Source organism: Dermochelys coriacea, chromosome 3, assembly GCF_009764565.3.
Source record: "Dermochelys coriacea isolate rDerCor1 chromosome 3, rDerCor1.pri.v4, whole genome shotgun sequence".
Taxonomy (NCBI): domain Eukaryota; kingdom Metazoa; phylum Chordata; order Testudines; family Dermochelyidae; genus Dermochelys; species Dermochelys coriacea.
The window spans coordinates 106,751,432-106,776,947 of NC_050070.1; the positions used below are offsets into that span (position 1 = coordinate 106,751,432).

Genomic DNA, 25,516 nt, shown 5'->3' on the forward strand with positions numbered 1-25,516 from the left:
GGGAAAAGGTAGGGACATGGCTTTTCCAGCTCCCTTCCACCACTTCCTCTGCAGCCCTAGGCACAGCTCTTGCAAGAGCCGGGGAAGTTGTAAATAGCAGCTGTCGCTTCCCCAATTCAGATGTTCCACGGCTACCCTGAGGACCACCTGTTGCATCACAGGGTTGGAAGGACAGAGTACTTCTGGCTACTCCATTGCCTGCTCACTTGAGTGTTGGAGCCCTGCCATGAGCAGGATGGGAGCTTTCCTGGTGCTGTACAAGCCTAGGAGAGTGTCTAGCATGCGCATGCACACATGCAAACCCAGGAGAGGGGAGAAGGAGCTGAGAACCTACAACTGGTTACAGCTTCCTGATTCTCTGCCCCAGTCCTGTCACAGGTTAAAGCAAGCTGACGACTACTCTAACTTGTCCCAGCTGCTGTATGGTCCATCAGGGACCATGTGCCAGCTGGGACTAGCCAGAGTGCAGCTCATTCCAGCCACCCTTCCCTCTGCACCCCCGACATGCCCTCTGTGCCAGATGGTGAAGAGAGAGAGGCACAGAAGTCGGCTGTGCTAGCTATATGCCCATAGGGGACCCGCACCCTAGGGGAATCCCCAATAGGGGGCTTGCTAGTAGTTTCTGCTCCTTTAGGCGACTCCTTTTGGCCCTCAGGCTGAAAAGATTGGACAACAGGAGTGTAGAGCTTCTTAATGTGTTAGTCGCTAAGGTGCCACAAGTACTCCTGTTCTTTTCACGGATACAGACTAACACGGCTGCTGCTCTGAAAACAGTCAGCTAGAGAAAAGACAGTAGAAGTAGATAAGCCTCCCCATTACAGATATGTGCAGTATTTATGTGCACCTGCTACTGAGGGCTAGAAGGCAGGACTTTTAGTGCGACGGCAGTGATGGATTGCAAAGAAGTAAGTACTTACAGAGAGAGGCTGGGGATGGGAATAACCAGTGTGTCTTGGAAAAATGTACCATATTTGGTGCTGAAAAGTATTTTACATGCTTACAGTGTAATGTGGCACCTAATTACATCAAGTAGCATCAAACGGCACTTCCCATTGTGTGCTGTATCTATATTGTGTAATAGGTTTGGATCAGAGATTTAAGAAAGTAGCATAAATGTTGCTTTAAGCTATTAATTCTTTCTGAATATTAAAAAAAGTCATTAGAAGGGACTTGAATGGCAATGGGATACATACAGTCGCTTTCGCTCTGGATCACTGGTTTGAATCCAGCCTTGGCTGGCACTGAGCTAAAAGTCTTTACCAAGTCTTTATAGTCCTGGATGAGTTCTCCCTGGATCCCATGTGCTCTCAAGGTGGCTGGGACTGGATAGAGGCTCTCTTTCTTGTAACCAAATAACAGATCACCTGATGTGGGATTTGGAGCCACAGAGGAGAGTCACCTGATGAAGGGGGGGGCTAGAATTTTATCAAAGAAAGGCTCTTTTAACAGCTGTTTCAGTGGGAGATCAGACCATGAGAGGACTGACCAAAACCCAAAGAGCTCAGAGTGGTGAGGACGCAGAGAGGGTTTGCCATGCAGATTTTGTCTGTGAGTAAAGTGTGATGGATTTAAAAACCCCTTTACAAAGTCTGTATGTCCCTGGCTTTCATTGTCACATGGTCCCTGAAAAAAATAACAAAACCTGCATGCAAAACAGTTCCAGTGATACAGGAGAGTTGAGGTGTAGGGGTTGAAAAGGGTTGTAGGCTATTGTAAAGTTGTTTCTGGGAGATTTTTTTTCCCATTTCCACCTGTTCCTTTTTCTCTTTCCTCAGGAAGCAATTATGTCCAGCCCTTATAGTAATCCTGGGAAATCCAATCCATGACAAAACAATCACCTCTGCCCACAGTAGCATCTGTCTCGAGGCCGATTCACCCTCCTCAGGGGTCGCTGATCATGGCCGAGGGTCAGGTTGCTCCTCCACAGCACCCACCCTCAGTGGCCCTGTTGCTCGGACCATATATTACATTGCAGCGGAACTGGTTCGATTGGTGGGGTCAGTAGAATCCATGAAACCTGTGCTCCAGTCACTCTATCACCGTATGTTGCTGTATCCCCCACCCCAGCACCGAGTGGAGGCCATCAAGATCATGAAAGAGGTAAGAAAATTGAGATATGAAATTAAACAAAAAGCAATGGAAGTAAATACTTTCTAATTGTTAAATTATGGTGAGGTGTGTGTAGAAGTCCAGTATATGAGAGAGCCATATGGACATCAAAATAATCCTTTCTGATCAGAGCTGTTACAGTCAAGGCTACTTTGCCAAATATATTTAGTCTGACCAACACTTAATACTTCTTTCTGATCATATTTGCCTCAAATCATACCAGCTGCCTTGGCAACACTGGAATTATTTGTGCTGTATTACTCTGTTGGGAGCAGGTCTTGTGACTGAGGCATGACAGTCCTGATGAGTGATAGCAAGTAAAATGATTCTGTTCCCAAGTTCTCTGGCATCTTTTTCCACTCTCTCCTCTTGCTAAAAAGAGGCAGTCAGCCTGGCACTGTAATATTCAGAAAGCCAAGATGGATACATCTTTTGATTCAGTGCCAAAGGATAGTTATGAGGTAGCTGTCAGCTTCTTGCAGAGCTATGCCAACTCCAGTCATTTCTCTAACCATTCTGGAAAGCATCTCAGTACCATAAACACTAGAACAGGAACATAAGAATGGCCATTCTGGGTCAGACCAATGGTCCATCTAGCCGAGTGCTCTCCCCTTGTGGGTTCCAGGACTAACTGATCCAAGAAGCAATCATTTACAGAGTCTAGACATTTTATATCTGCATCTTCTCCTGACGTGACATATACCCAGTCAATATGAGGATGGTTGAAATCCCCCATTATTATTGTACTTTCTATTTTTGTATCCTCTCATATCTCCCGGAGCATTTTCACCATCCTGGTTGAATGGTCGGTAGTATATTTCTACTACTATATCCTTATTATTCAATCATGGAAATATTCATAGAGATTATATGGTAGAGTTTGATTCATTTAAGATTTTTACTGTATTTGATTCTATGCTTTCACATATAGTGCCACTCCCCTACCAGCATGACTTACTCTGTCATTCCTATATACTTTGTACTGTCGTATTACTGGTTTCAGAGTAGCAGCCGTGTTAGTCTGTATTCGCAAAAAGAAAAGGAGTACTTGTGGCACCTTAGAGACTAACAATGAATGAAGTGAGCTGTAGCTCACGAAAGCTTATGCTCTAATAAATTTGTTAGTCTCTAAGGTGCCACAAGTACTCCTTTTCTTTTTGTCGTATTACTGTGTCCCATTGATTATCATAATTCCACCAAGTTATTGTGATGCCTATTATATCAATATCCGCATTTAATACCAGGCATTTAAGTTCACCCATCTTAGTATTTAGACTTTTAGCATTTGTATACAAGCACTTACAACATTTGTCACTATTTAGCTGCCATTATGTGATGTAACTGAATGGTACTCTTTTTTTCATTTGACTGTTCTCTTCTTTATCAACTTCTATCCTCTTCTCTTTTCTAGAGAATCCCCATTAATAGATCTTCCCTTAAGAAATGTCTCTGTCTGGACCATGTACTTCTCCACACCTGGCAGTTTTCCCCAGCCCTTAGCTTAAAAACTCCTCTATGACCGTTTTAATTTTACATGCCAGCAGTCTAGTTCCATTTTGGTTGAGGCGGAGCCCATCCTTCCTGGATAGACTCCTCCTTTCCCATAAAGGTTCCCCAGTTCCTAATAAATCTAAACCCCTCCTCCATACACCATCGTGTCATCCATGTGTTGAGACCTTGCAGTTCTGCCTGTCTAACTGGCCCAGTGGATGGAACAGGAAGCATTTCAGAGAATGCTACCATGGCAGTCCTGGACATCAATCTCTTACCTAGCAGCCTCAATTTGGGCTCAAGGACCTCTCTCCTACCTTTCCCTATGTCATTTGTACCTATGTGTACCACGACCACTGGCTCCTCCCCAATACTGCACATAAGTCTGTCTAGATGTCTCAAGAGACCCACAACCATCACAGCCAGCACGCAATTCACCATGCCATTCTCCCAATCATCATAAACCCAGCTATCTGTATTTCTAATGATCGAATCCCCCATTACTATTACCTGTCTCTTCCTAATAACTGGGAGAGCCACCAAGAATCAAAAAAACTTCCATGGAGCTCCTTTTGAGCTGATTAATTCCATGGAGCACCTTTGCTGGGATTGCACTTTGCTCTTTACTTTGCTCTTTGCTTTTCCTGGGGTTTTGAATTGTTGTTAAAGTTTTATAACAGGCCCACCATCCCCAAACACCTCTTGTGGCCTTTCGGATGGCCCTCTGACCAGGTTCCCTAGAAGCCCAAATAATGCCCACTATTGATTAGTAACTCACAAATACTCCACTCAATCATATTCTGCCACTCTTGGAGGGGTAAGGGCATGTCTCTTCAGTCACGGTCTCTACACCGAAGGATGACAAACAAAAATAATACCATAAACTCTCACCCCTGCGGCCTTATGACTTCAGTCTTCCTTCCTGTTCCTCTTGTTCCTTCATTCTATTCTCAGGACACTGACTCACAGGGCCACCGCCCTTGAGTGTTGCTCCTTCCCAGGAACTAATCCATCCCTATGGCTTTCCCAAATCCCCTTATTTCTGGCTCTAGACAGCTACTTCTCCTCCCCAGGACCTTCTCTCCTTGACTACCCTCAACTCCCTGTTTTAACTTCCTCTGTCATCCTACCACACCCTCTCCATATGTACCAAATTAGGTCAATCACCTCCCCAAGTGTTTATTAGTTCCCTTTCCTAGGCAGATTTTCTTTATCAGCCCTACCCTGGGTAATGGACCAAATCTCCTTAAAGGGCCCAGTCAACCTGTAACAGGGTTCTTCAGGCCTGGCACAGGTGTCCCATCCTCTTGTTCCCTCTCCCCAGAGAGGCACACTACCTCCACTTTTATTGCCTGATTGGAGTTAACAAGAGCCACCAGCTGCCACTATGAATTAGCAGAAATTCTTCTGCATTTTTATGAAAGATCCTAGCACCCAACAACTGGGTGACTCAGCAGAAGATCTCTCCCTGCACCCTCACCCCCCAAATCTTGCCCTCCCTGTGCAGGATCCTAGATCTGTTATACTGTCAAAGATGTTTGCTTTATGATTAATCTTTGAATTGTCTCCTATGCAGTTTCTCTGCATTTACTTTTTGTCTATACAAAAGTACAAAGTGAAATGCATTTCAGTATTTTTAAAGCATTGTAAAGCATTCTGTATTTGATTCATAGTTCAATGTATGCAGTTTCCCCATGTCTTCCTCTTTTTTTAAAAAGAAAAAAGAGAGAGAAATGAAGCCTTAATAAATGAAATAAGATGTATTTTCTTTTGATGTGACCTGTCCTTTGACAGTGTTAATAGCTCAGCTTCTCCTTGATCCGGATTACTCCATAGAACAAAGACTCATTTATTTGAGCTGCATACTGTTTAGATAACCCTTGGGTAACTTTGATTTTCTTTTAGATACTAGGTAGTCCACAACGGCTCCGTGATTTGGCAGGACCCTGCTCCTCTGAACCAGAATCCAGAAAGAGGTCAATCTCGAAAAGGAAGTCCCATCTGGATCTTCTCAAACTGTATGCTTTATTTCCTTCTTTAGCATCTTCTCTTTTAGGTGTACGCACTTGTGACAGTTGAGTAGCTACTGAAAAACCACCCTACCAGGAACATACACAAATGAGAACCATGTAAACTTCACTAGCATTTCTAACTAGGGAGGAACAGAATTGTGAAAATGGAGGAGGAATAAAATGTAGTAAAAATTAGTTTCAGAGGACCAGATTTTCAAAGGTGTTTATGTAACTAAAGATACAGATAGTCATCTAGTGGAATTTTTTAAAACACCAAAGCACGTTAGGACCTAACTCCACTAAAATCCTAAATCCACCTAAATACCTTTTGAAAATCTGGCCATTAGGTCCTGACCCTGAAAAAAAAATGCACATGCTTAACTTTAAGCATGAATAGTTCCATTAGATGTTAATGGGGCTGCTCACAAACTTAAAGTTAAGCACATACATAAGTGTTGCAGGATCAGGGCCTACAACAGGCCGTTGTAGCTCTGAATACACAAGAAGAGCAGATCTGTTGAGGTTAGAAGGTATCGTTTTGTAAATAGAGATTCACTTTACATAATTTTAGTTTTACATCTCTTGATTTGCCATTTTAAAATTGAAGTTAATCATTAGGGGATATTAGTTTTTTAGTATTTATTTATTTATTTTAAATTCAAGGTAATCTTTAAAGCAACATCAAGGTGGTGATTTGCCATGAACAGTCTTGCAGGACTATTCCACTGTCTTATTTTTCTGCTTATTATGAAAATTGATTATGTATGTTAGCAATATCAGCTTATTCTAGGAATCTGATTAATCAACTAGAATAAACTTCATTTATTTTTTTATTTTGAAATTATAGCATCATGGATGGGATGACTGAAGCTTGCATAAAAGGTGGTATTGAAGCATGTTATGCCTCTGTTTCTTGTGTCTGTGCCCTGCTCGGGGCATTAGATGAACTAAGCCAAGGGAAAGGCCTTAATGAGGAACAGGTCCACCTGCTACTCCGACGCCTGGAAGAATTGAGGGATGGGGCTGAGACAAGCAGAGACTCCATGGAGATAAACGATGCTGACTTTAGATGGCAAAGGCGCATCCTGTCATCGGAACGTACCCCCTGGGAATCGAAAAATGAGAAGAGTCCTGACATTAGCATTAGTGTTACCACAGATACTGGTCAAACCACTTTGGAGGGAGATATGGGGCAGACTACTCCAGAGGATAATCCTGAAGATCAAAAAAACTCTCTGCAGTCTCCAGCTGGCCAAGACTTTAAAGAGATTGAGTGTAAAGAGCCAGAGTCAGAAACAACAGAGCAGCCAGATGTGGTTCAAAGGAGTCACACTATCGTTTATCCAGATATAACTAATTTCCTGTCGGTTGATTGCAGGACACGGTCCTATGGATCCAGATATAGTGAAAGTAACTTCAGCATTGATGACCAAGATGTTTCAAGAACTGAATTTGACTCGTGTGATCAATATTCCATGGCAGCAGAGAAAGACTCTGGGAGGTCAGATGTCTCCGATATAGGGTCTGATAACTGTTCCCTGGCTGATGAAGAGCAGACCCCAAGGGACTGTCCAGGTCATAGGTCCTTGCGTACTGCTGCTCTCTCTTTAAAATTACTGAAGAACCAAGAAGCAGACCAGCACAGTGCCCAGCTGTTTGTACAGTCCCTTGAAGCCCTTCTTCATCGGCTTATAACACTCCATAGTATAGAGGAGGTGGATTCAGCGCTCCAGAATTTTTCATCGACCTTCTGCTCAGGTTTGAAAGCAGATATTTACTATGCGATCAACATGCAGTATGTTTGAAGAGCTTCTTTTCTAATAAACAATCATAAAACACTTCTAGAATACTCAGGCTGGATGGTGTACCAAGCATATAAATGTTCCTTTAAACTATTTTTCTTTGGAGTGAAACAAAATTATCCAAAATTTAATGAAGTCAGTGGGAGTCTTTCCATTGATTTTTTTTTTAATAGATGGGCCATAAATCAATAAAGGGAGGAGATCAACATTGATGTGGTAGCTAAGTTTCCCATTATATTGTACTGTACATCAAAAGAGCAGAGTGGGGTAAAACAACCTCTTCTGAGTAAGGAGAGTTTTGAAAACGGATAAAAGGGGCATGAACTCATCTCCTGTTTTAAAAACTGATTAAAATATAGCTTGCAATGCACCTGCATTAGTATTAACAATTCAAAACCTCACGAAGAAACCAAAGGTCTGACAGTAGTGAATTTTAAAAAGGGCATCTGTTCCTATTACTACTCAATATGTCACCTAAACAGACTCTCGTCCCACAGTAAGTGCAAAATAGTCAAGGGCATGGGCATTAGAAGAGGTCAGTTAGTTACACTTAACTTTTCAGAACGAGGATCTTTGGGAGTTTGATCTTTGCAAATTAAACAAAAGATGACCAAGTGAAGGCTGAGTTTCTATTGAAAATATACTTTAGGCTAATATAAATATTTTCTATTTGTAAAGAGATTTATTTATCCTGACAATGAGCCAACATGCAAATGTTCATTAAAATATATATATTTCTCTGTTTCTTAACTAATTTCACCACAATGACCTTTACCCTTGGTCCTCTTTTTCATTCATTTATTTATTCATTCGTTCATTCTCTCTTGCACACACAAACTCAGAAAAGATGTGTGTTATATCCTTAGCCCAAAGAACCTCACCCAATAATTTCTGCATCAAGCCCATACTTTCTGTTTGAGCTATAGCATCTCTTTTTTTAGAAAGATATCTGGTCTTGACTTAGACTGCAAGTCATGGAGAATCCACCACACCCATAGCTAAGCTATCATGGTGGTTACTTACTCTCACTGTTTTAAAAAAAAAAAAAAAATTCACCTTATTTCTAGTCTGATTTGGCCAAATATTAAAAAACAAAAAAAACCCCACTCAACAAGTCATAAAAAGCTCCAAGTGTTTTTTATGTAGGAAGAAGTATCCTAATATTTTCATGGATCCATGGTTGCATATTAGCAAGCAAAGTTGTTGTGTCCTCCCAACATCTGTGTGCAAGTCTCAGTTGATGATTCATTGTTTAAAAGATCTGTTGCTGTTTCCTTTGTGAAGGACACGCGTAGAAAGCTTGGCTTCCGTAAAGAACCCGGTTACTAAGTAAAAGATCTGACTGATAGCTACAGTTACATACAGTTAAATCCATTAAGTGTGGATGTTAACAAGCTAACTTGTGAATTTTCAGTAAATCAGTGTTTCTACACAGAGAACCCCCATCCTACCTGCTTTGTTCCATTCATATTTTTTATTATGCACTGGAACAATGCAATACAGTATTATTTATAATAGTGTCTTTCCTACCAGCTATGTCCCAAAATACTTCTACAATTATAGAATTGAAAAACATCTGAGAGAGCATGAATTTATGAGGTATAGAGAAGGTAGTACTGGTGTGTTTTCAGATGAGATTTGAAAAAAAAAAAAAAATGTAAAGTCAGCCAGGTAGAGAGATGCAGGAAAGGTAAGAGTCAGAAATATGTCATTGGGAGATCTTATTACAATTTTAATCTTTTTTCCCCCCAGAAAAACCTTTCCCTATTTGTTGCTGGATCAAAACAGCAACAACAAAAACTAATAGCACTAAGTTTGGTGCTTGTTTATACTGTATAATTTAATACTTCATTAGCAAAAAGCTCTCGTCACACAATCTTGATTTAAACAAAATATTAAATTTGTGTGGTATGACTTCTGTGACCTGTCTACACAATTAAATGAATTGTTGTCCACATCCAGATAATGCGTTAGTTTGTTATGGGTGAAGCTTTTTATAATTTAAAATTAGTAACCAATATTCCTTAAACGCAAGACACAGCTATTTTCAGAACAGTACCAAAGTTAATTGTAACAAACCAGACATTGTTTGGATAATCAAGCAGCAATGTTCCCTCTAATTTTTGACAAGCCATGTGTGCAAAAAATTTCATCTGTGCAAATTTTTGTGCGCGCGGCGTTTCACTGTGTGCTCGGGGTTTAGGATCTGTGTGCACGCGCACAGCTTAGAGGGAACAGAGTCAAGCAGGACAGTTAGCACAGCTCATCAGTCATCTATCATATTCTGTTAGTGGCAGGGTTTTATGGTGATTATGCCTTGCAAATAGTTCATGAATGCAGGCCTACACATTAGCTGCTAGTTTCCTTTTTGAGGCTGAGCATCTGCTCAGTCCATTAAATGTACATGAGGGAACTGCCACTTTCCCATGTTTTAGAGGAATCGGTAACTCTGGGAGCCAGATTTTCAAACACTTTGGGCACACAAATGCATACCTAATTTGCATGCATGCGTAGCCATTTTCATTTGCAATTTTGCAAATTATTGCACTTTTAATTGCAGTTATTGTGCACATCGTTTTGGTTTTCAATTTTGTATGCATTTTATATGCAAAATTTTGTGCTAAGATAATTGTCCATATTTTCTTTAAAGTATCTCTTTAATGCTTTATTCTTCTTTCATGTATCTATTCATCTTTTATAAGCTGACCTTAAGTAGCAAATCGATATATTGTAGCTGCAAGTTTCATTATCATAGTCTTAATCCACCAAAGCACTTAAACACACGCTTAACTTTAAACACATGGATAGTTCCATTGTAATCACTGGGACTACTGATAGAATTAAAGTTAAGCGCACAGTGAAGTGTTTTGTCAAACTGGGGACTATTACAAGGCAAGATAAAGATTTCTGCCAGGTGTGACCACAGGAATATCAAACAATCTCCCCCTCACAAGTAATATGGAAATCTTTGTGGTCACAATACATGTCCAGTCCCATCACTCCTTTTCCACGCACACCACTCCCTTAGACAGTTGTTCATTTTTTTAGACCCACCCGTGAACAATTATTCACTTTCTAAATCCGCCCTCAAACAGTTATTCACCTAATCCACGCCCCCAAAGTGACGTCAATGGAAAGTCCAAGGCAGCAGCAGCACAGAACTTTCAAACCCTCACGAGGCAAGAAAATCATTATTTTTTTTTCTGTGTGTGGTTTTTTTTTAATGTTATGGTTTATTGTATTTTTTTTTAATCTTGTCTAAGAACAGGCATGATCTTTATGGTGGGAGGAGTATTCTCGCAATAAACCACTGGGTAGTTATCAAATGACTCAACTTTGCTGAAACATTTAACCAACCTCAGAAGTTGTTTCTTGCTTCATATCAAATACTCCTGTAGGATGATCATTATCCCTCAATCAATCAATTAATATTCTATAAGTGGAGTTTAACAACAGAGATGAAAGCCCTAAATACTGTGGCCATCCATAGTTTAAAAACAAAAACAAGGTTTCAGATAAATATTCCCATTACTTGACTTATGTTTTCCTACCATTAAGTCAACTAACTAACCCGGAAGAACATGTATAGTTCTGTCTAATATCTGCCTGAGAAGAAGGGATCATGCCATTATGAAAATGATCAGACTACATAGTTATATATAAATACGTAACGCACCTGATTTTTAGAGGTACTGAGCAGTCATAGCTTCTGTTGATGTCCAGTGGAGTTGGGAGTACTTTGCACGCTGAAAAGCAGCTCTTTGTGCTACTTACATGAGCTGTCCAGCATTTGCTGACAATTTGAGGTGTGCCAAGTTAGCACCAAATATTTCTCCCTGTAATTCTAACTTTAGGTCAAAGAGTGGATGATGTTACGGGGCTTGATTCTGCAAGGTGCTGAGCACTTTGCTCCTGATTCCACAAACCATTTAATCATGTGCTTAACATTTAAACATTCAGTTGACCTTTTCGAAGTCTTGGACTAGTCATATGGTTAAAATTAAACACATGCTTAAGGACTTTGCTGGACTAGAATCAGAGTGTTCAGCACCATTCAGGATCAAATGCGAGATGAGAATGGAGAAAAATATTGATTATACTAAATGTTCACAATAGACACATATAAAATATATATTCATTACTACTGAAAGGTCTGTCTTTTACTAGAATTAGGTTACGATTGTTCCAGAGCAAAATCTATTTGAAGTGTGAGGGCTCACTCTGCCTTTTCATTAGATATGATGTTCTCACCAGGATTTGAGGGGAACCCCAATTTCAGCTTCCAGACTCTGATGAATGCAGACAGTATCTACATGGTCTCGCACTACACCCTTCTCCTCAACCTGAAGTTATCCAACTCTGAATACTACAGGAAGAAACCTGCCCAAGCACCTGTGTTGCTGGTGAGTGAGGAATATAGAACAAACCATGGTGAGAAGTAAAAAGTCCTGTGTGGGTGGCTGATGATGCAGTATTTATTTTATTTGGAGCAGCTGAAATATGTTCATTTCCTCTCAACCATTTGAGAGTAGGTAGAGAAACTAACCTGATACTTTCAAATCATGAAGCTACTATAAACTATTCACTATATTTGACCTAAATTTGAAAATCATTTTTGTTACACACACACACCGCAAATGCATTTTTTTGATGAATAAACTATTGGCCAAAATAAATTTACCTAGCTCTAGTTGACATAATTTGTGGCAGAAGGGGAGAAACAGTCCTTACCAGTAATGTCAGAGTATTTCGATTCCAGTGACTATGAAACCTAATAATTGAATATTATTAGTATTTCCCACATGTTTTTTTATCAATTACTATAATTCAATCCTTACAAAATGTCCGCTGAAGTCTCTAAGGGGTGCATCCCTTGCACCAGACCTGAACTTGGCCTTGTGTGTCACTGGGAGTTTGGCCTGAGTAAGGACTTTGGGAATGGGCCCTGCCTCAGTAAGGGCTTAGTTGGCCCATGAAGGCAGAGCCTTGTATTAGAGGACAGTGCAAAGCCTATGTGCCCCATGGAGAGCAGCAGGTGTCATCACATCTCCCTGCACTCAGGTCCTATTCAACAGGCTGAAGTTGAGGGTGTTTGGCCATGGCTTGCCTCCCACACCCTTTTTGGTCTCGTACAGCCCTGGAGAAGTATTGAAGGACCAATCCCACCAGTTACCTCACCACAGGAACTGTAATTGTGCCAGTCTCCTACATGAGCTGCCACAAAGAGAGGGAAAAGCTCCTTGCACCATCTCACTTGCCATTGTCCAGGTGTGTATGTGCCAGGCACAATCTAGTCCTAGGTCAGTTTTTACTCTTACAGAAGATCCATATCCCCATCCTTTTCCTCCTCATTTCCTCAGCAGTCTGATGCACTCGGAGAGGAGTAGTGGATCTGCTGGCTGAGGCTTACAGTCTGGTGACTGACTGTCATGTTACATTTGGATTTGTATTGTCCTCTGCAGAAGGAGTTTATGAAGCAGGTTCAGGCCAGTGGAGTATTGATTGTGTTCTCTCAGGCTTGGGTTGAGGAGCTCTACCATCAGATACTGGAAAGGAACATCCTGGGAGAGGCTGGTTACTGGGGAAACCCTGAGGAGCACAGTCTTCCACTCATCACCATGTTGACTGGTCAGTATTATGTTACCATGGCCATATGAACACAGAATTATGCTCATATCAGTACAGATTAACTTCTGAATGCATTTTGCAGATGCCTAAAATATTAAATACTTGAACATTAGGCTTCATTCAGTTACCTGTAGATCAACGTGCCATAAGGCTAAAATATGGTGCTTACTAAAATGCCAGTGGAGAAGAAATTGGATTCAGTTATGGCATGTATCCGGTTGTTTAATCTGGATCAGACACTCTCTGTATTGAAATCCTGGATCAAATCAAAAGATACCTGACCTTATCTTGATTCCCTATGGCCAGTGTGACCAAAAACTGAATAGGCTCTGAAAGGATTGTTTTGTTTTGTTTTTTGTTTCTTTTGTTTGTTTTTATGGCAGTGCTGCAAGTCCCAATGCAAAGTCATGAACATTGGAAAACATAATTCCAACGATACATTCAAAATGATGGGGTCTAAATTAGTGTGATCTTGGAGTCATTGTAGATGGTTCTCTGCAAACATCTGCTCAGTGTGCAGCAGCAGTCAAAAAAGAAAACAGAATGTTAGGAAACATTAGGAAAGGGATAGAAAACAAGACAGTAAATATCATAATGCCAATACATAAATCCATGGTACGTCTCCACCTTGAATACTGTATCCAGTTCTGATCGCCCATCTCAAAAAAAGATTTCTTAGAATTGGAAAAGGTACTGAGAAGGGCAACAAAAATGATTAAAGGGATGGAACAGCTTCCATATTAATAGAGATTAAAAAGACTGGGACTGTTCATCTTGGAAAAGAGACGACTAAGTGGGGAGGAGATGATGATGATGATATAATATTATGAATAGTGGGGAGAGAGTGAATAAGGAAGTGTTGTTTACCCCTTTGCAGAACACAAGAACAGGTGTCATCCACTTAAATAAATGGGCAGCAGGCTAAGCCTCTTGACTGCCAGATGCTTGGACTGGACGACAGGTGAGGGATCACTCAATAATTGCCCTGTTCAGTTTGTTCCCCCGAAGCATCTGGCACTGGTCTCTGTTGGAAGACAGGATACTGGGCTAGATGAACCATTGGTCTGACCCAGTATGGCCAGTTTTATGTTTCTAGTCAGAATCAGGGCTCAGTTGTGCTAGCCAATGTAAAAACATGCTGTATAGGAACGTTCACTAACTGGTTTGAATGATCAGAGCATGTTGAAAATAGCTCTGTAGCTTTGTCAGAGATGTTATAGGGACAGATCCTCAGCTGATATAACTGAGCTTGAGGGATTGTATCCAGTGGATGCTGGAAATGATCCTCTTTTGATATCTTGGAATCAATGACCTACTGCTGCCCCAAAAATCTATCATCAAAAATATAAATCTAGGATTTGTGTCCAGAACATAAAGAACATGGTGTGTGCCTTTCAAAAGATTCTCCTTCAGAGTCCCAGAGCGATAAAGATAGAATGTGGTGGGTTAAACTGGGGAAGCAGTGTTCCCTAGTGGATTGAGCACTGGACTGGACCATAGGAGACCTGGATTCTACTCTTGGCTCTTCCATTGATCTGCTCGGTGACCTCGAACAAGTCACATCCCTCCTGGTGCCTTAGTTTCCCCACCAGTAAAATGAGGCAACAACAATGACCATCTTTGTAAAGCACTATATAAGACCTAAATGTTGCTGCTGTCGTTGCTGCTCCTTAGCAGTTCTGTCCCAAAAAACTGCTTTCTCCATTCATCACTGTTTATAAATAACTGATTGAAGTCAATGGAGCTATTTCAATTTACACCAGAGAAGATGTGGCCCACAGTGTTCTATAGCAGCAAGCTGCCATTATTGTTCAAAAAATGTGTATTTTGGAAAGAAGTCAAAGGAGTTTTTAAAACTTGACCAGCACATGTAGGTAAATACTGATGAATGGGAAAGGAAGCTGTGTAACTGCCTAGAAACAGGTTTCAGAGTAGCAGCCGTGTTAGTCTGTATTCGCAAAAAGAAAAGGAGTACTTGTGGCACCTTAGAGACTAACAAATTTATTAGAGCATAAGCTTTCGTGAGCTACAGCTCACTTCATTGGATGCATTTGGTGGAAAAAACAGAGAAGAGATTTATATACACACACACACACAGAGAACATGAAACAATGGGTTTATCATACACACTGTAAGGAGAGTGATCACTTAAGATAAGCCATCACCAGCAGCAGGGGGGGGAAAGGAGGAAAACCTTTCATGGTGACAAGCAAGGTAGGCTAATTCGAGCAGTTAACAAGAATATCAGAGGAACAGTGGGGGGTGGGATGGGGGGGAGAAATACCATGGGGAAATAGTTTTACTTTGTGTAATGACTCATCCATTCCCAGTCTCTATTCAAGCCTAAATTAATTGTATCCAGTTTGCAAATTAATTCCAATTCAGCAGTCTCTCGTTGGAGTCTGTTTTTGAAGCTTTTTTGTTGAAGTATAGCCACTCTTAGGTCTGTGATCGAGTGACCAGAGAGATTGAAGTGTTCTCCAACTGGTTTTTGAATGTTATAATTCTTGACGTCTGATTTGTGTCCATTCATTCTTTTACGTAGAGACTGTCCAATTTGGCCAATGTACATGGCAGAGGGGCATTGCTGGCACATGATGGCATATATCACATTGGTAGATGCGCAGGTGAATGAGCATCTGATAGTGTGGCTGATGTGATTAGGCCCTATGATGGTATCCCCTGAATAGATATGTGGACAGAGTTGGCAACGGGCTTTGTTGCAAGGATAGGTTCCTGGGTTAGTGGTTCTGTTGTGTGGTTGCTTCAGATTGGGGGGGCTGTCTGTAAGCAAGGACTGGTCTGTCTCCCAAGATCTGTGAGAGTGATGGGTCGTCCTTCAGGATAGGTTGTAGATCCTTGATGATGAGTTGGAGAGGTTTTAGTTGGGGGCTGAAGGTGATGGCTAGTGGTGTTCTGTTGTTTTCTTTGTTGGGCCTATCCTGTAGTAGGTGACTTCTGGGTACTCTTCTGGCTCTGTCAATCTGTTTCTTCACTTCAGCAGGTGGGTATTGTAGTTGTAGGAATGCATGATAGAGGTAGGTGTTTGTCTTGTAGGTGTTTGTCTCTGTCTGAGGGGTTGGAGCAAATGCAGTTATATCGTAGCACTTGGCTGTAGACAATGGATCGAGTGGTATGATCTGGATGAAAGCTAGAGGCATGTAGGTAGGAATGGCGGTCAGTAGGTTTCCGATATAGGGTGACCATCGTTTATGTGACCATCGCTTATTAGCACCGTAGTGTCCAGAAAGTGGATCTCTTGTGTGGACTGGTCCAGGCTGAGGTTGATGGTGGGATGGAAATTGTTGAAATCATGGTGGAATTCCTCAAGAGCTTCTTTTCCATGGGTCCAGATGATGAAGATGTCATCAATGTAGCGCGAGTAGAGTAGTAGTACATTGGCCAAACTGGACAGTCTCTACGTAAAAGAATGAATGGACACAAATCAGACGTCAAGAATTTTATAACATTCAAAAAACAGTTGGAGAACACTTCAATCTCTCTGGTCACTCGATCACAGACCTAAGAGTGGCTATCCTTCAACAAAAAAGCTTCAAAAACAGACTCCAATGAGAGACTGCTGAATTGGAATTAATTTGCAACCTGGATACAATTAACTTAGGCTTGAATAGAGACTGGGAATGGATGAGTCATTACACAAAGTAAAACTATTTCCCCATGTTATTTCTCCCCCCACCCCACCCCCCACTGTTCCTCAGATATTCTTGTTAACTGCTGGAAATAGCCTACTTTGCTTGTCACCATGAAAGGTTTTCCTCCTCCCCCGCTGGTGATGGCTTATCTTAAGTGATCACTCTCCTTACAGTGTGTATGATAAACCCATTGTTTCATGTTCTGTGTGTGTGTGTATATAAATCTCTCCTCTGTTTTTTCCACCAAATGCATCCGATGAAGTGAGCTGTAGCTCACGAAAGCTTATGCTCTAATACATTTGTTAGTCTCTAAGGTGCTACAAGTACTCCTTTTCTTTTTGCCTAGAAACAGTGTGGTTCAATGTACTAAACTCCTTTGTCACTGCAGGTCTCTCAGGGGGAATCTTTTGAAAAGAGCATTCCATGTTCTTTATGTTCTCTAGGTTCACATCCTAGATTTGTATTTTCACAGGCAGATTTTTGGAGCAGCAGTAGGTCACTGGTTTCATGATATCACAGGAATGTAATGTCAGTGTAACCAGGGCTCTGTACAAGCATAAATACTGAGAGTGTGAGCCTTCAGTTTTTCCACTGATTAAACTCTCATCGACTTGGATTGATACTGTGCAAGGGATATGCTGAAATGCTACTGCTGAGACATAACTCTGCTAAGAAGCTAAAAGACCAGAACTCCTCTGACAAACACTTCAGTGCTCCCTTTAATTTCCCTAGAAAGAAAATTTAGAATGAATATTGTGAAAGAGGTGGGGATGCCTGTAATTTTTATCAGTATTATACATTCTGTTTCAGTGTTTATGTGCAATATGATTACACAGGGCTCATACAAGTAGAGGTTTCTTGTATTAAGGAACAATAACTTCAGGCCCATTTACTGGTAGATAAAGGACAGGTGTCATTCATTCTAATGTTTTACCTCCAACAATGCTGAGTTCAGTCGTCCAGCTTGTAATAACAGGGGAAGGGTTGGAACATAAAACTTTGGGATGGATAAAAAGGCAGCCCACAAAGGCAGAGACTGCTGGGGACCAAACTGAAACCGAATCCCTAAAGTTTGGAGTGTCTGGGCTAACCTACTGGGCCTACCTAAGCCTATATGTAAGATAGATATGTGTGTACATCTTTCATTGTGTTAAAAACCCTTTTCTCTGGTTATGTTTTATTCCTACTGTTAAGATTAAACAATACTTTGTCTTGAAAAGGCTGTTTTGCGTCACTTTGTTACCCACTGGTCAGAGCTCCCGAAGGTAAGGTTTGTAGTACCCAAATCCAGATGGGCCTGCACCCCAAGCACCCACTTAGAGAGGCTAGCAGAGTCAAAGATGTGGCTTACCCTGAACTGTGACAAACACCAGGAGAAAATTTCCTATCAGTGAGGTCTACTGGACTACGGACCAAGGAAAGTGATGGATGCCCTTCTCTTTGAATCATTTAAAATTGCACTGAAGAGAACTCTCAGGGATATCATTCTTCTTTACCCAAAGGCCCTTTTGCACCCTCATTAAGGTCCCTTCACACTGCCAGAGATGTATAACTGAGAATCATACCCTTTAAAATATACCATCAGAAATTCTGGAATTTGTAGTGCAGTGATTCAATATGAAATGTTCTTCTGACCCCATGTGTATGTGTTTATGGTCTGGCAGACATTGATGGCTTGGGGAGCAGTGCAATAGGTGGGCAGCTGATGGCATCTGCATCAACACAATCTCCTCTCACCCAGAACCAGAAGACCGAAGATTCTGTTGTGGCAGGTAGTGAGTCTATATTGTGTACGTGTATGTGTCCACCATTAGTAGGCTTATAATATACAATAGGACCCCAGGGAATTTATTCAAGTGTGCAAAGGCTTCAGACAAACGGAACTAAACCCAGTGAAGTTATACCATGGATTAATTTAACCTAATATGTTTGTGTTGTAATCACAGCTGGTGCTGCAGCAGGCTTCAAATAGTTTAACTGTGTTTTCATAAAAAGTAAAACACATTACATTCTGAATATTTGATCTTTTGTTCTTTAAAGTGGCCTATGTCAATAAAGCCTATGCTGTAGTCAAAAGATCAGATGGTCCAGCAAGTTGAGAAGGAACAGGGCCTGTTTTCCCCCCTAATGACAAAGCAGCAGCTATTTCACTTTCCGGAAAAATGATGGATGCACTTCTTACTCCAGGTGTTGCTTTTGCCCGACACCTTCTGATCGGTTGCTGGAAGAATTTGATTGATACCTTATCCACACCTTTGACTGGTCGAATGGCAGGAAGCTCCAAAGGGTTAGCATTCATCCTGGGAGCCGAAGGCGTCAAGGAGCAGAACCAGAAGGAGAGAGATTCCATTTGTATGAGCCTGGATGGACTGAGGAAGGCAGCCCGGCTGAGCTGTGCTCTAGGTATCAATATGGACTGAATTCCTAGATGGATTCAGATAATTGGATGAACTAGTGCATAGTAAGTGTTAAGAGGGAGGGGGGATTTGGAGAAGAGGGAAGCAAACTGGGAAGTACAGTAAAGCTGGTGTAGAAGTCAATAGCTCTGTTCGTGATGCTGTCTGAGGGAAAGACTGCATAAATCCAGTGAAGAAGATAAATGAAAATGCTGATTAGACAATAACTGTTGTGCCTCTTTGTAGGGGTTGCTGCCAATTGTGCATCTGCCCTTGCTCAAATGGCTGCTGCTTCCTGTGTTCAAGAAGAGAAGGAGGAAAGAGAAGCCCAAGAGCCCAGTGATGCTATAACTCAAGGTAGCTACTATTGGCCAAGTAGTTCTTATTATCTAATGTTCCTTATAGTAATGACATTGTAAGGTATTTTGTTATGGGAAAGGTAGGGATGGGGGGGATTTCACTGCCACATTACATTGCCATGGAAATATATGGGAAGTACACCTACACAGGGGAACCATTAAGCTCACACAGACTTCACTGTACCAGGATCTTGTTGTTACTCCATTTTATTCTGTATAAATCTTCTATTGATTCAGTGGAACACCATTAAACTCAAACTGTATTTTAAAGTTTCATCTTTTCAAGTTTGGTGACACAAATGCAGCCGTAATGGCACCTGAGTAATAATAAATTATAAAAACGTATATCTTATGTATCTGACACTACCATGAATTCAGGACACCAAAATGTGCTCAGTCTTACTTATTTTCATGATATTCACTCAGCTTGCTTATTTATATATACATCCTTACCATCACATAGTCTCAGATGTTTAAAATTGCCTACCTCTAAAGTGTAGTAAGTTAAGCTTGATAAAGCTGAAAAAATGTAGTAATGGAATAAGAAGTCTGTCACTTCTAGATTACTGCTTCAAAGCTAGTGCAGATCATTAGTCACTCAACGTTGTCAACCTCACATGTTTACTAGGTGGCCCTAGTGAAATGAAATTGGAGACCTCACCCCAGTTCCCACTGGATAGAAGTTCATGACACAAAAATGGCCATCACAACTGGCCCTAAGTGGCAGTCAGCAGAGGCCAAAGACTGAATAAGTCTGAGAGTGAAAACCTCTGACCCCTAGAAGAAGGCCCTGGAAATGAGACTTGGGGCATATTGGCTAATCAATATGGGGGAAGTAGAACTGGCTGGAGGATGACAATTCTGTTTCATGACAACTTTCAAGATTTCAAACTTGGTGTTTGTTCCACCTTGGTACAGATACAGACCTTTCCAGTGTTTCAGTGAAAAGGAATGGCGTTGAAACGTCTTTTTCTGATTTAAAAAAAAGATCAGGTTTTCGATTTGGGTCTCTCTGTTATCAAGTGACCAGGGAGTCCACCCTGGACCTCAGAGACCTTGCTGTCATGGAACTTGTCAAATGTAATACATCTCCATGAAGTATTTCAGCTTCAGTGAAAAGACATTGTCAAAAATGGTTCCAACCAGCTGTAGAAGGAAGCTTGCACTGGGTCTTGCAATGCTGTGACTGTTATTCATAACAGTCACGATGTGAATCTGTAACGGAGTCAGTTTAGCACCTTCCATGAGCAGTACATTCTCTCACATGCACACAAATAAGGGATTTTTTTAAGTGTAGTATGTACATCCAAAAAAGGTGTTTGCTTTTATGTTTTGTCTAAAACGCCATTTTAATATAGATCTTTCATATTCTAGTCCTCTCCATCCCCACCATCTGTGAGAACAAATGTTTGTTTCTTAAGTGATGGATGTTCTTTCTTTTATTGTTAACGGGACAGTGAAACAGAAAGTGGAGCAGAAGCTGGAACAGATTGGGAAAGTGCAGGGAGTCTGCCTGCACCCTGCACATGTTTTGTGCATGGATGCCATCCTCAACGTGGGCCTGGAAATGGGAAGCCACAATCAAGACTGTTGGCCGCATGTGTTCAGGTACAAGAATCTACTGGCTTTAGGTCAGAAAATGTATTTTAACAGAATACAACTCCTGCTACCTAGAGCGAGAGAGAAATAAATCTGTATGCATTCACTTTATCATTCTGGGAGGTGTGACACAGTGCCAGTGCCACACACACAAATAGAGTGGACCTAGGAGACTGAGTGCAATTCAGAGGGTGAAAGAAGATTGAGGAGGAGATTTTTAAAAGGACCTAAGGATAATCTTAGATACACCCATCTGAGTGCTTTCCAGTCCTTAATATATTCATCCTCACAGCACTGCCGTGAACCAGGGCAGTGCTATTATCCCACAGAGTACTGATAGCTCCACTGTGCCTCAGTTCTCTAAGGCCTAGATCCTCAAAGGGTATTGAGACATCTAACACCCTTGTGCAAGGACACATAGGCAGCCTGCGGCAGAGCCAGGAACTGAACCCAGGTCTCCGGCAAATGCCCTATCCACCAGGCTATCCTTCTTTTCTAAGGTCATTGAAAGTCCAGGCCTTTAGGAACAACAAACCACAGCAGGCACTTCTGAAAGTCTCCCCCTCAGACTGCAAATAAGTGCAATATCCCCTTCAGAGAAATTCCAGGCCAGATGACATGATAGCAGACCTCCACTTGTCTGGCACCAGATAGGCTGGCTCCATAAGCCAGGGTAGCACCAAAGCAGACGCGACCACCTGCCAGTGGTCTCCATTATCATTTTCTGGTAGAGGGATTCTTTTTGCTTTTATGCCCCCTTTTTATTGCAGTTGGCCTACATCACTGTGTTTTCTAAATGATTAAACTAGCTGCAGAGACAGACACTATTAGAGACCAGTAAAACAAATACACTGGACTTCATTATTCTACAGATGTTTCCAGATTACCTTTAAGGAGCGAGTGCAGTGCAGAACCAAACAGTTCTATAGTGACTGACTCTAGAGATTCACAGTCCATCTTGTCCCATTTGTTCTCAGGGTGTGTGAATACATCAGCACTCTGGAGCACACCCATTTCAGCGATGGCGCATCTCAGCCCCCTCTCACTATAACCCAATCGCAGCAGGCCGCAGGAGGGTTGCAGGTGGATTATCCGTCTGCAGACTCTCCCCAGGAATTGACCCCTGAGCAGGAGACCACCCTGAGCAATAATCCCATCATCCAGCCCATCTCCATCCAGGACCTCATCAAGGAGGGTAGCAAGGGCAGAGCTTTCGACTTTCGCGGAGGCAGCCTGCTAAGTGGGAGCAATGCTGCCAAGGCTGTCCTTACCCTCTCCACGCAGGCTGACAGGTATGGATGGCAATGTCTGAAACCTGATTCTGGCTACATTTGGCAAACCTCTCCTGAGCCTTCCTATAAAGTAAAGGAAACAGGCTACCAGTTCTGGACTTTGCAAATGTTTATGCCATTTGCTCAGCAGGCAATGCTATAGTTGAGGTGGGATTGAGATTTCTATTAGCACATCTTATTTTCACATACTTGTAACATGCTAAAAAAAATAAACATCTCCTTTTTGCTGAAATTTTCCATGCTTGGGCTCCATCCCCAAGAGGAATGTATTTGTAAATTATGAGGAAAAAATAGTTAATGCCTGAGCAGTGTATTTCGTATGCTGCATCATTTTTTATTAAATTCAGAATTGCAACACTGTGTACAGTACTACAGAATAATACAAATGCTTAATAGCGCTCTTAGTTACATAGGTGTGATTTTGTAATGCAACTTCACCGTGGACCTCAATAGGCGCCTGATTCTGTTCCGTTCAAGTGAAGGAGAGATTTTCTGTTGACTGAATGAGAGCAAGATTAAGCCCTGGCTGTCTCTATTTTTGACTCTGCTGTGATGGAATTTCACTGTGATATCAGTCAAGATAGTGTTATCTCCTTTTTTAAAATACATAATAAATAAAGAATTTAAAAACCCAATTTTACATTAATGTAAAGTTCAGTTTACAGTTTTAAACTACAATCCTAATTCAGAAAAGCAGCAGCTCAGTAGGAGCGTTGGATGCGCAGTCTTGCTGAAAATCACACCACTTGCCTGGGTGCTGAACTTTAGGCTCCTGTGTCTGAAAATTCAGGCCTACATTTCTCAGTGATATTAATTCACTTACATTACATACATCTGGGGCTTGTTCCTCAGATGGTGCAAATTCGTGTAACTGTGAAGATAATGGAGCTGTGTCAGTTCACCTCAGCTGAAGAGCTGACCCATGTCATGTTTTGGATTGTTTGCTATTGGACAGATTGTGGCATTAAACCACTAGATGTATTTTGAGGTGGGATTAAGAATGGTCTGTGCCACAGTTAGAGCCCCAGAACGAGTTCTGGTTCATTTTGGAACTCCCTGCTCTTCCTCCCGCCAAAAATAATAAAACTGGTGGATCAAAGTGGACTCAGTAACACTAAATAAACTAATAAACTCTCAGTAAACTAATCTGCTGCCAACACTGGCAGGCAGTGGCTGCATATAGGTGAGGTTCTTCAATGCACATAAAAACTTTAACCTCCATGGCTCATTTTCAAGTTACATTCTCTGCACTGTTGCTTACAGGCTATTTGAAGATGCTGCTCACAAGCTAAACCTGATGGCACTGGGTGGCTTCCTATACCAGCTCAAAAAAGCTTCTCAGTCCCAGCTCTTCTACTCAGTCACAGATACAGTTGATTACTCCTTAGCAATGCCAGGTAAATCTACTAAAGGCCTCGTAAGGATTCAGGTGTTTCTTGTATATTTTCTGCATTTCCTACATGATTTACTTTGTGTTCATTTTGCTACAATATACCCAGGACAGATAGCTCAAAGGCAACAATAAAATACAGAGTTCAGTGTAAAATCCCTCAGTAGGGGAATTGCAAAGCATTTTAAAAAGATAGCTACAGTCCCTGCCCAAGAAAGCTTTCAACTTCTGTGATACAGCACCTAGCACAACAGGGCACTAATCCTGACTCAGACATCTGGGTAGTACTATAATATAAACATTAATAACAATACATTTTAAATGTCCTTTAAGGTTCCAAATTAATAACATCTATGGGCTAAATTCAGAGGTGACCTAGATGGCAGGTGAAGGTTACATGCCACTAAGTGGGTATACATGGCAATAAGCCATGAGTGGGTTGTAGACGGAGCACACAACAGGAGCTCTCAAGATAAAGCGGGGGAGGAGAGTGATATGTTCTCCAGGTTTCTCCCTCTGTGTGGAATCCAACCCTCTGTAGCACAAGGACTGTGCAATACTTAAGTCTCCCGTAGGTCTTCGGACTGGGCATAAGGACCTGATCAAAAAGAAAATTTTCCATTGATTCAAAGAACTTTGGACCAAGATCTAAGTGAGATTTGAGTGGAGCACAGGATTAGTACTGTCCCTCTGCAAAGGGGGTGAGTTTCACCCTGAGTGAATTCAGATTGTTTTTTGTGCTACTTTGCATTGTTCCAGAATTACACTCAATTTATTTTCTGCTCATACGTCTTCTCTCTCCAGGACTCAACAGCATGCATTACTTTATTATTAATAAATGGTCTCCCTCTGTGTTCTCTACACAGTGTTCCATCAACAAATGTTAGTAGTAATAATAATTCCATTTTAAAGATTCATGCCATTAATAATTAGCCTAGTGCACACAGCTGCTTAAATATTTGTTTTTAGTGTCAAAAAGAGGTCAGTTTTCTAATTATGTTCTCCATTAGAGTTAAAAGCAGGGTAATCCTTTTGAGCCAGTCAGTGATGTGAATTTCCCAACATTTTGAGAGCAGTGGGAGATGAAATTCTTTGATTAGATTGGTTTTCAAAGTGTTGGGGAATTAAGAATATGTACTGTCTGTTGGGAAATTCAGAGTATTTTTTAATTTTTGAGTTCTCTTTGTCCTGTGTTCTTCAACTCAGGTAAGATAATTTACAACCTTCTACTACCAAGAAAATAAAGAAACTGCAGTTAATACTCTTCCCTGTAAATCGCGGGTTTCAGAGTAGCAGCCGTGTTAATCTGTATCCGCAAAAAGAAAAGGAGAACTTGTGGCACCTTAGAGACTAACAAATTTATTTGAGCATAAGCTTTCGTGAGCTACAGCTCACTTTATTGGATGCTCCGATGAAGTGAGCTGTAGCTCACGAAAGCTTAGGCTCAAATAAATGTGTTAGTCTCTAAGGTGCCACAAGTACTCTTTTTTTTTTTTCTTTTTCCCTGTAAATGTTACCAAAGGCTTCTAAAGCCAACTCGCTGTACTCAGCATGAATCATAAATCACTTTCCCACCTAGACTGCATATTCGCCAGTACTGAACATTATTATTTATTGTCATCATTGATTTATTATTTTATACTTTTCCCCAACTGTTTACACTTCAAAGATGCATTTGGAAAAATCCACAATATTTGAAGCCAGTGAGACATGCCTAAGCTGCATAGCTGTGTAAGCTGTTCCTACAATGTAGGTCCTTTTCTCAGTCTATTTCTGTGCTTTTTG

General features: G+C 41.2%; 1 protein-coding gene across 11 annotated transcripts in view; it reads left to right on the plus strand.

Moving 5' to 3' along the window:
* Positions 1–25,516, plus strand: part of ARFGEF3 (ARFGEF family member 3) — a 128,347-nt gene that overhangs the window by 70,396 nt on the left and 32,435 nt on the right. For 4 of the 11 annotated variants that reach the window (XM_043511065.1, XM_043511067.1, XM_043511069.1 and 1 more), the window contains 12 exons: positions 1,776–2,100; positions 5,506–5,618; positions 6,460–7,370; positions 10,510–10,593; positions 11,651–11,817; positions 12,877–13,042; positions 18,360–18,467; positions 18,883–19,098; positions 19,338–19,448; positions 20,908–21,058; positions 22,027–22,341; positions 23,605–23,738. In XM_043511065.1, coding sequence (XP_043367000.1) covers positions 1,776–2,100; positions 5,506–5,618; positions 6,460–7,370; positions 10,510–10,593; positions 11,651–11,817; positions 12,877–13,042; positions 18,360–18,467; positions 18,883–19,098; positions 19,338–19,448; positions 20,908–21,058; positions 22,027–22,341; positions 23,605–23,738 — 2,801 coding nt within the window. The remainder of the gene's footprint in view (positions 1–1,775; positions 2,101–5,505; positions 5,619–6,459; positions 7,371–10,509; positions 10,594–11,650; positions 11,818–12,876; positions 13,043–18,359; positions 18,468–18,882; positions 19,099–19,337; positions 19,449–20,907; positions 21,059–22,026; positions 22,342–23,604; positions 23,739–25,516) is intronic. The other 7 variants (XM_038395665.2, XM_038395668.2, XM_043511072.1 and 4 more) reach the window with 3 other exon arrangements.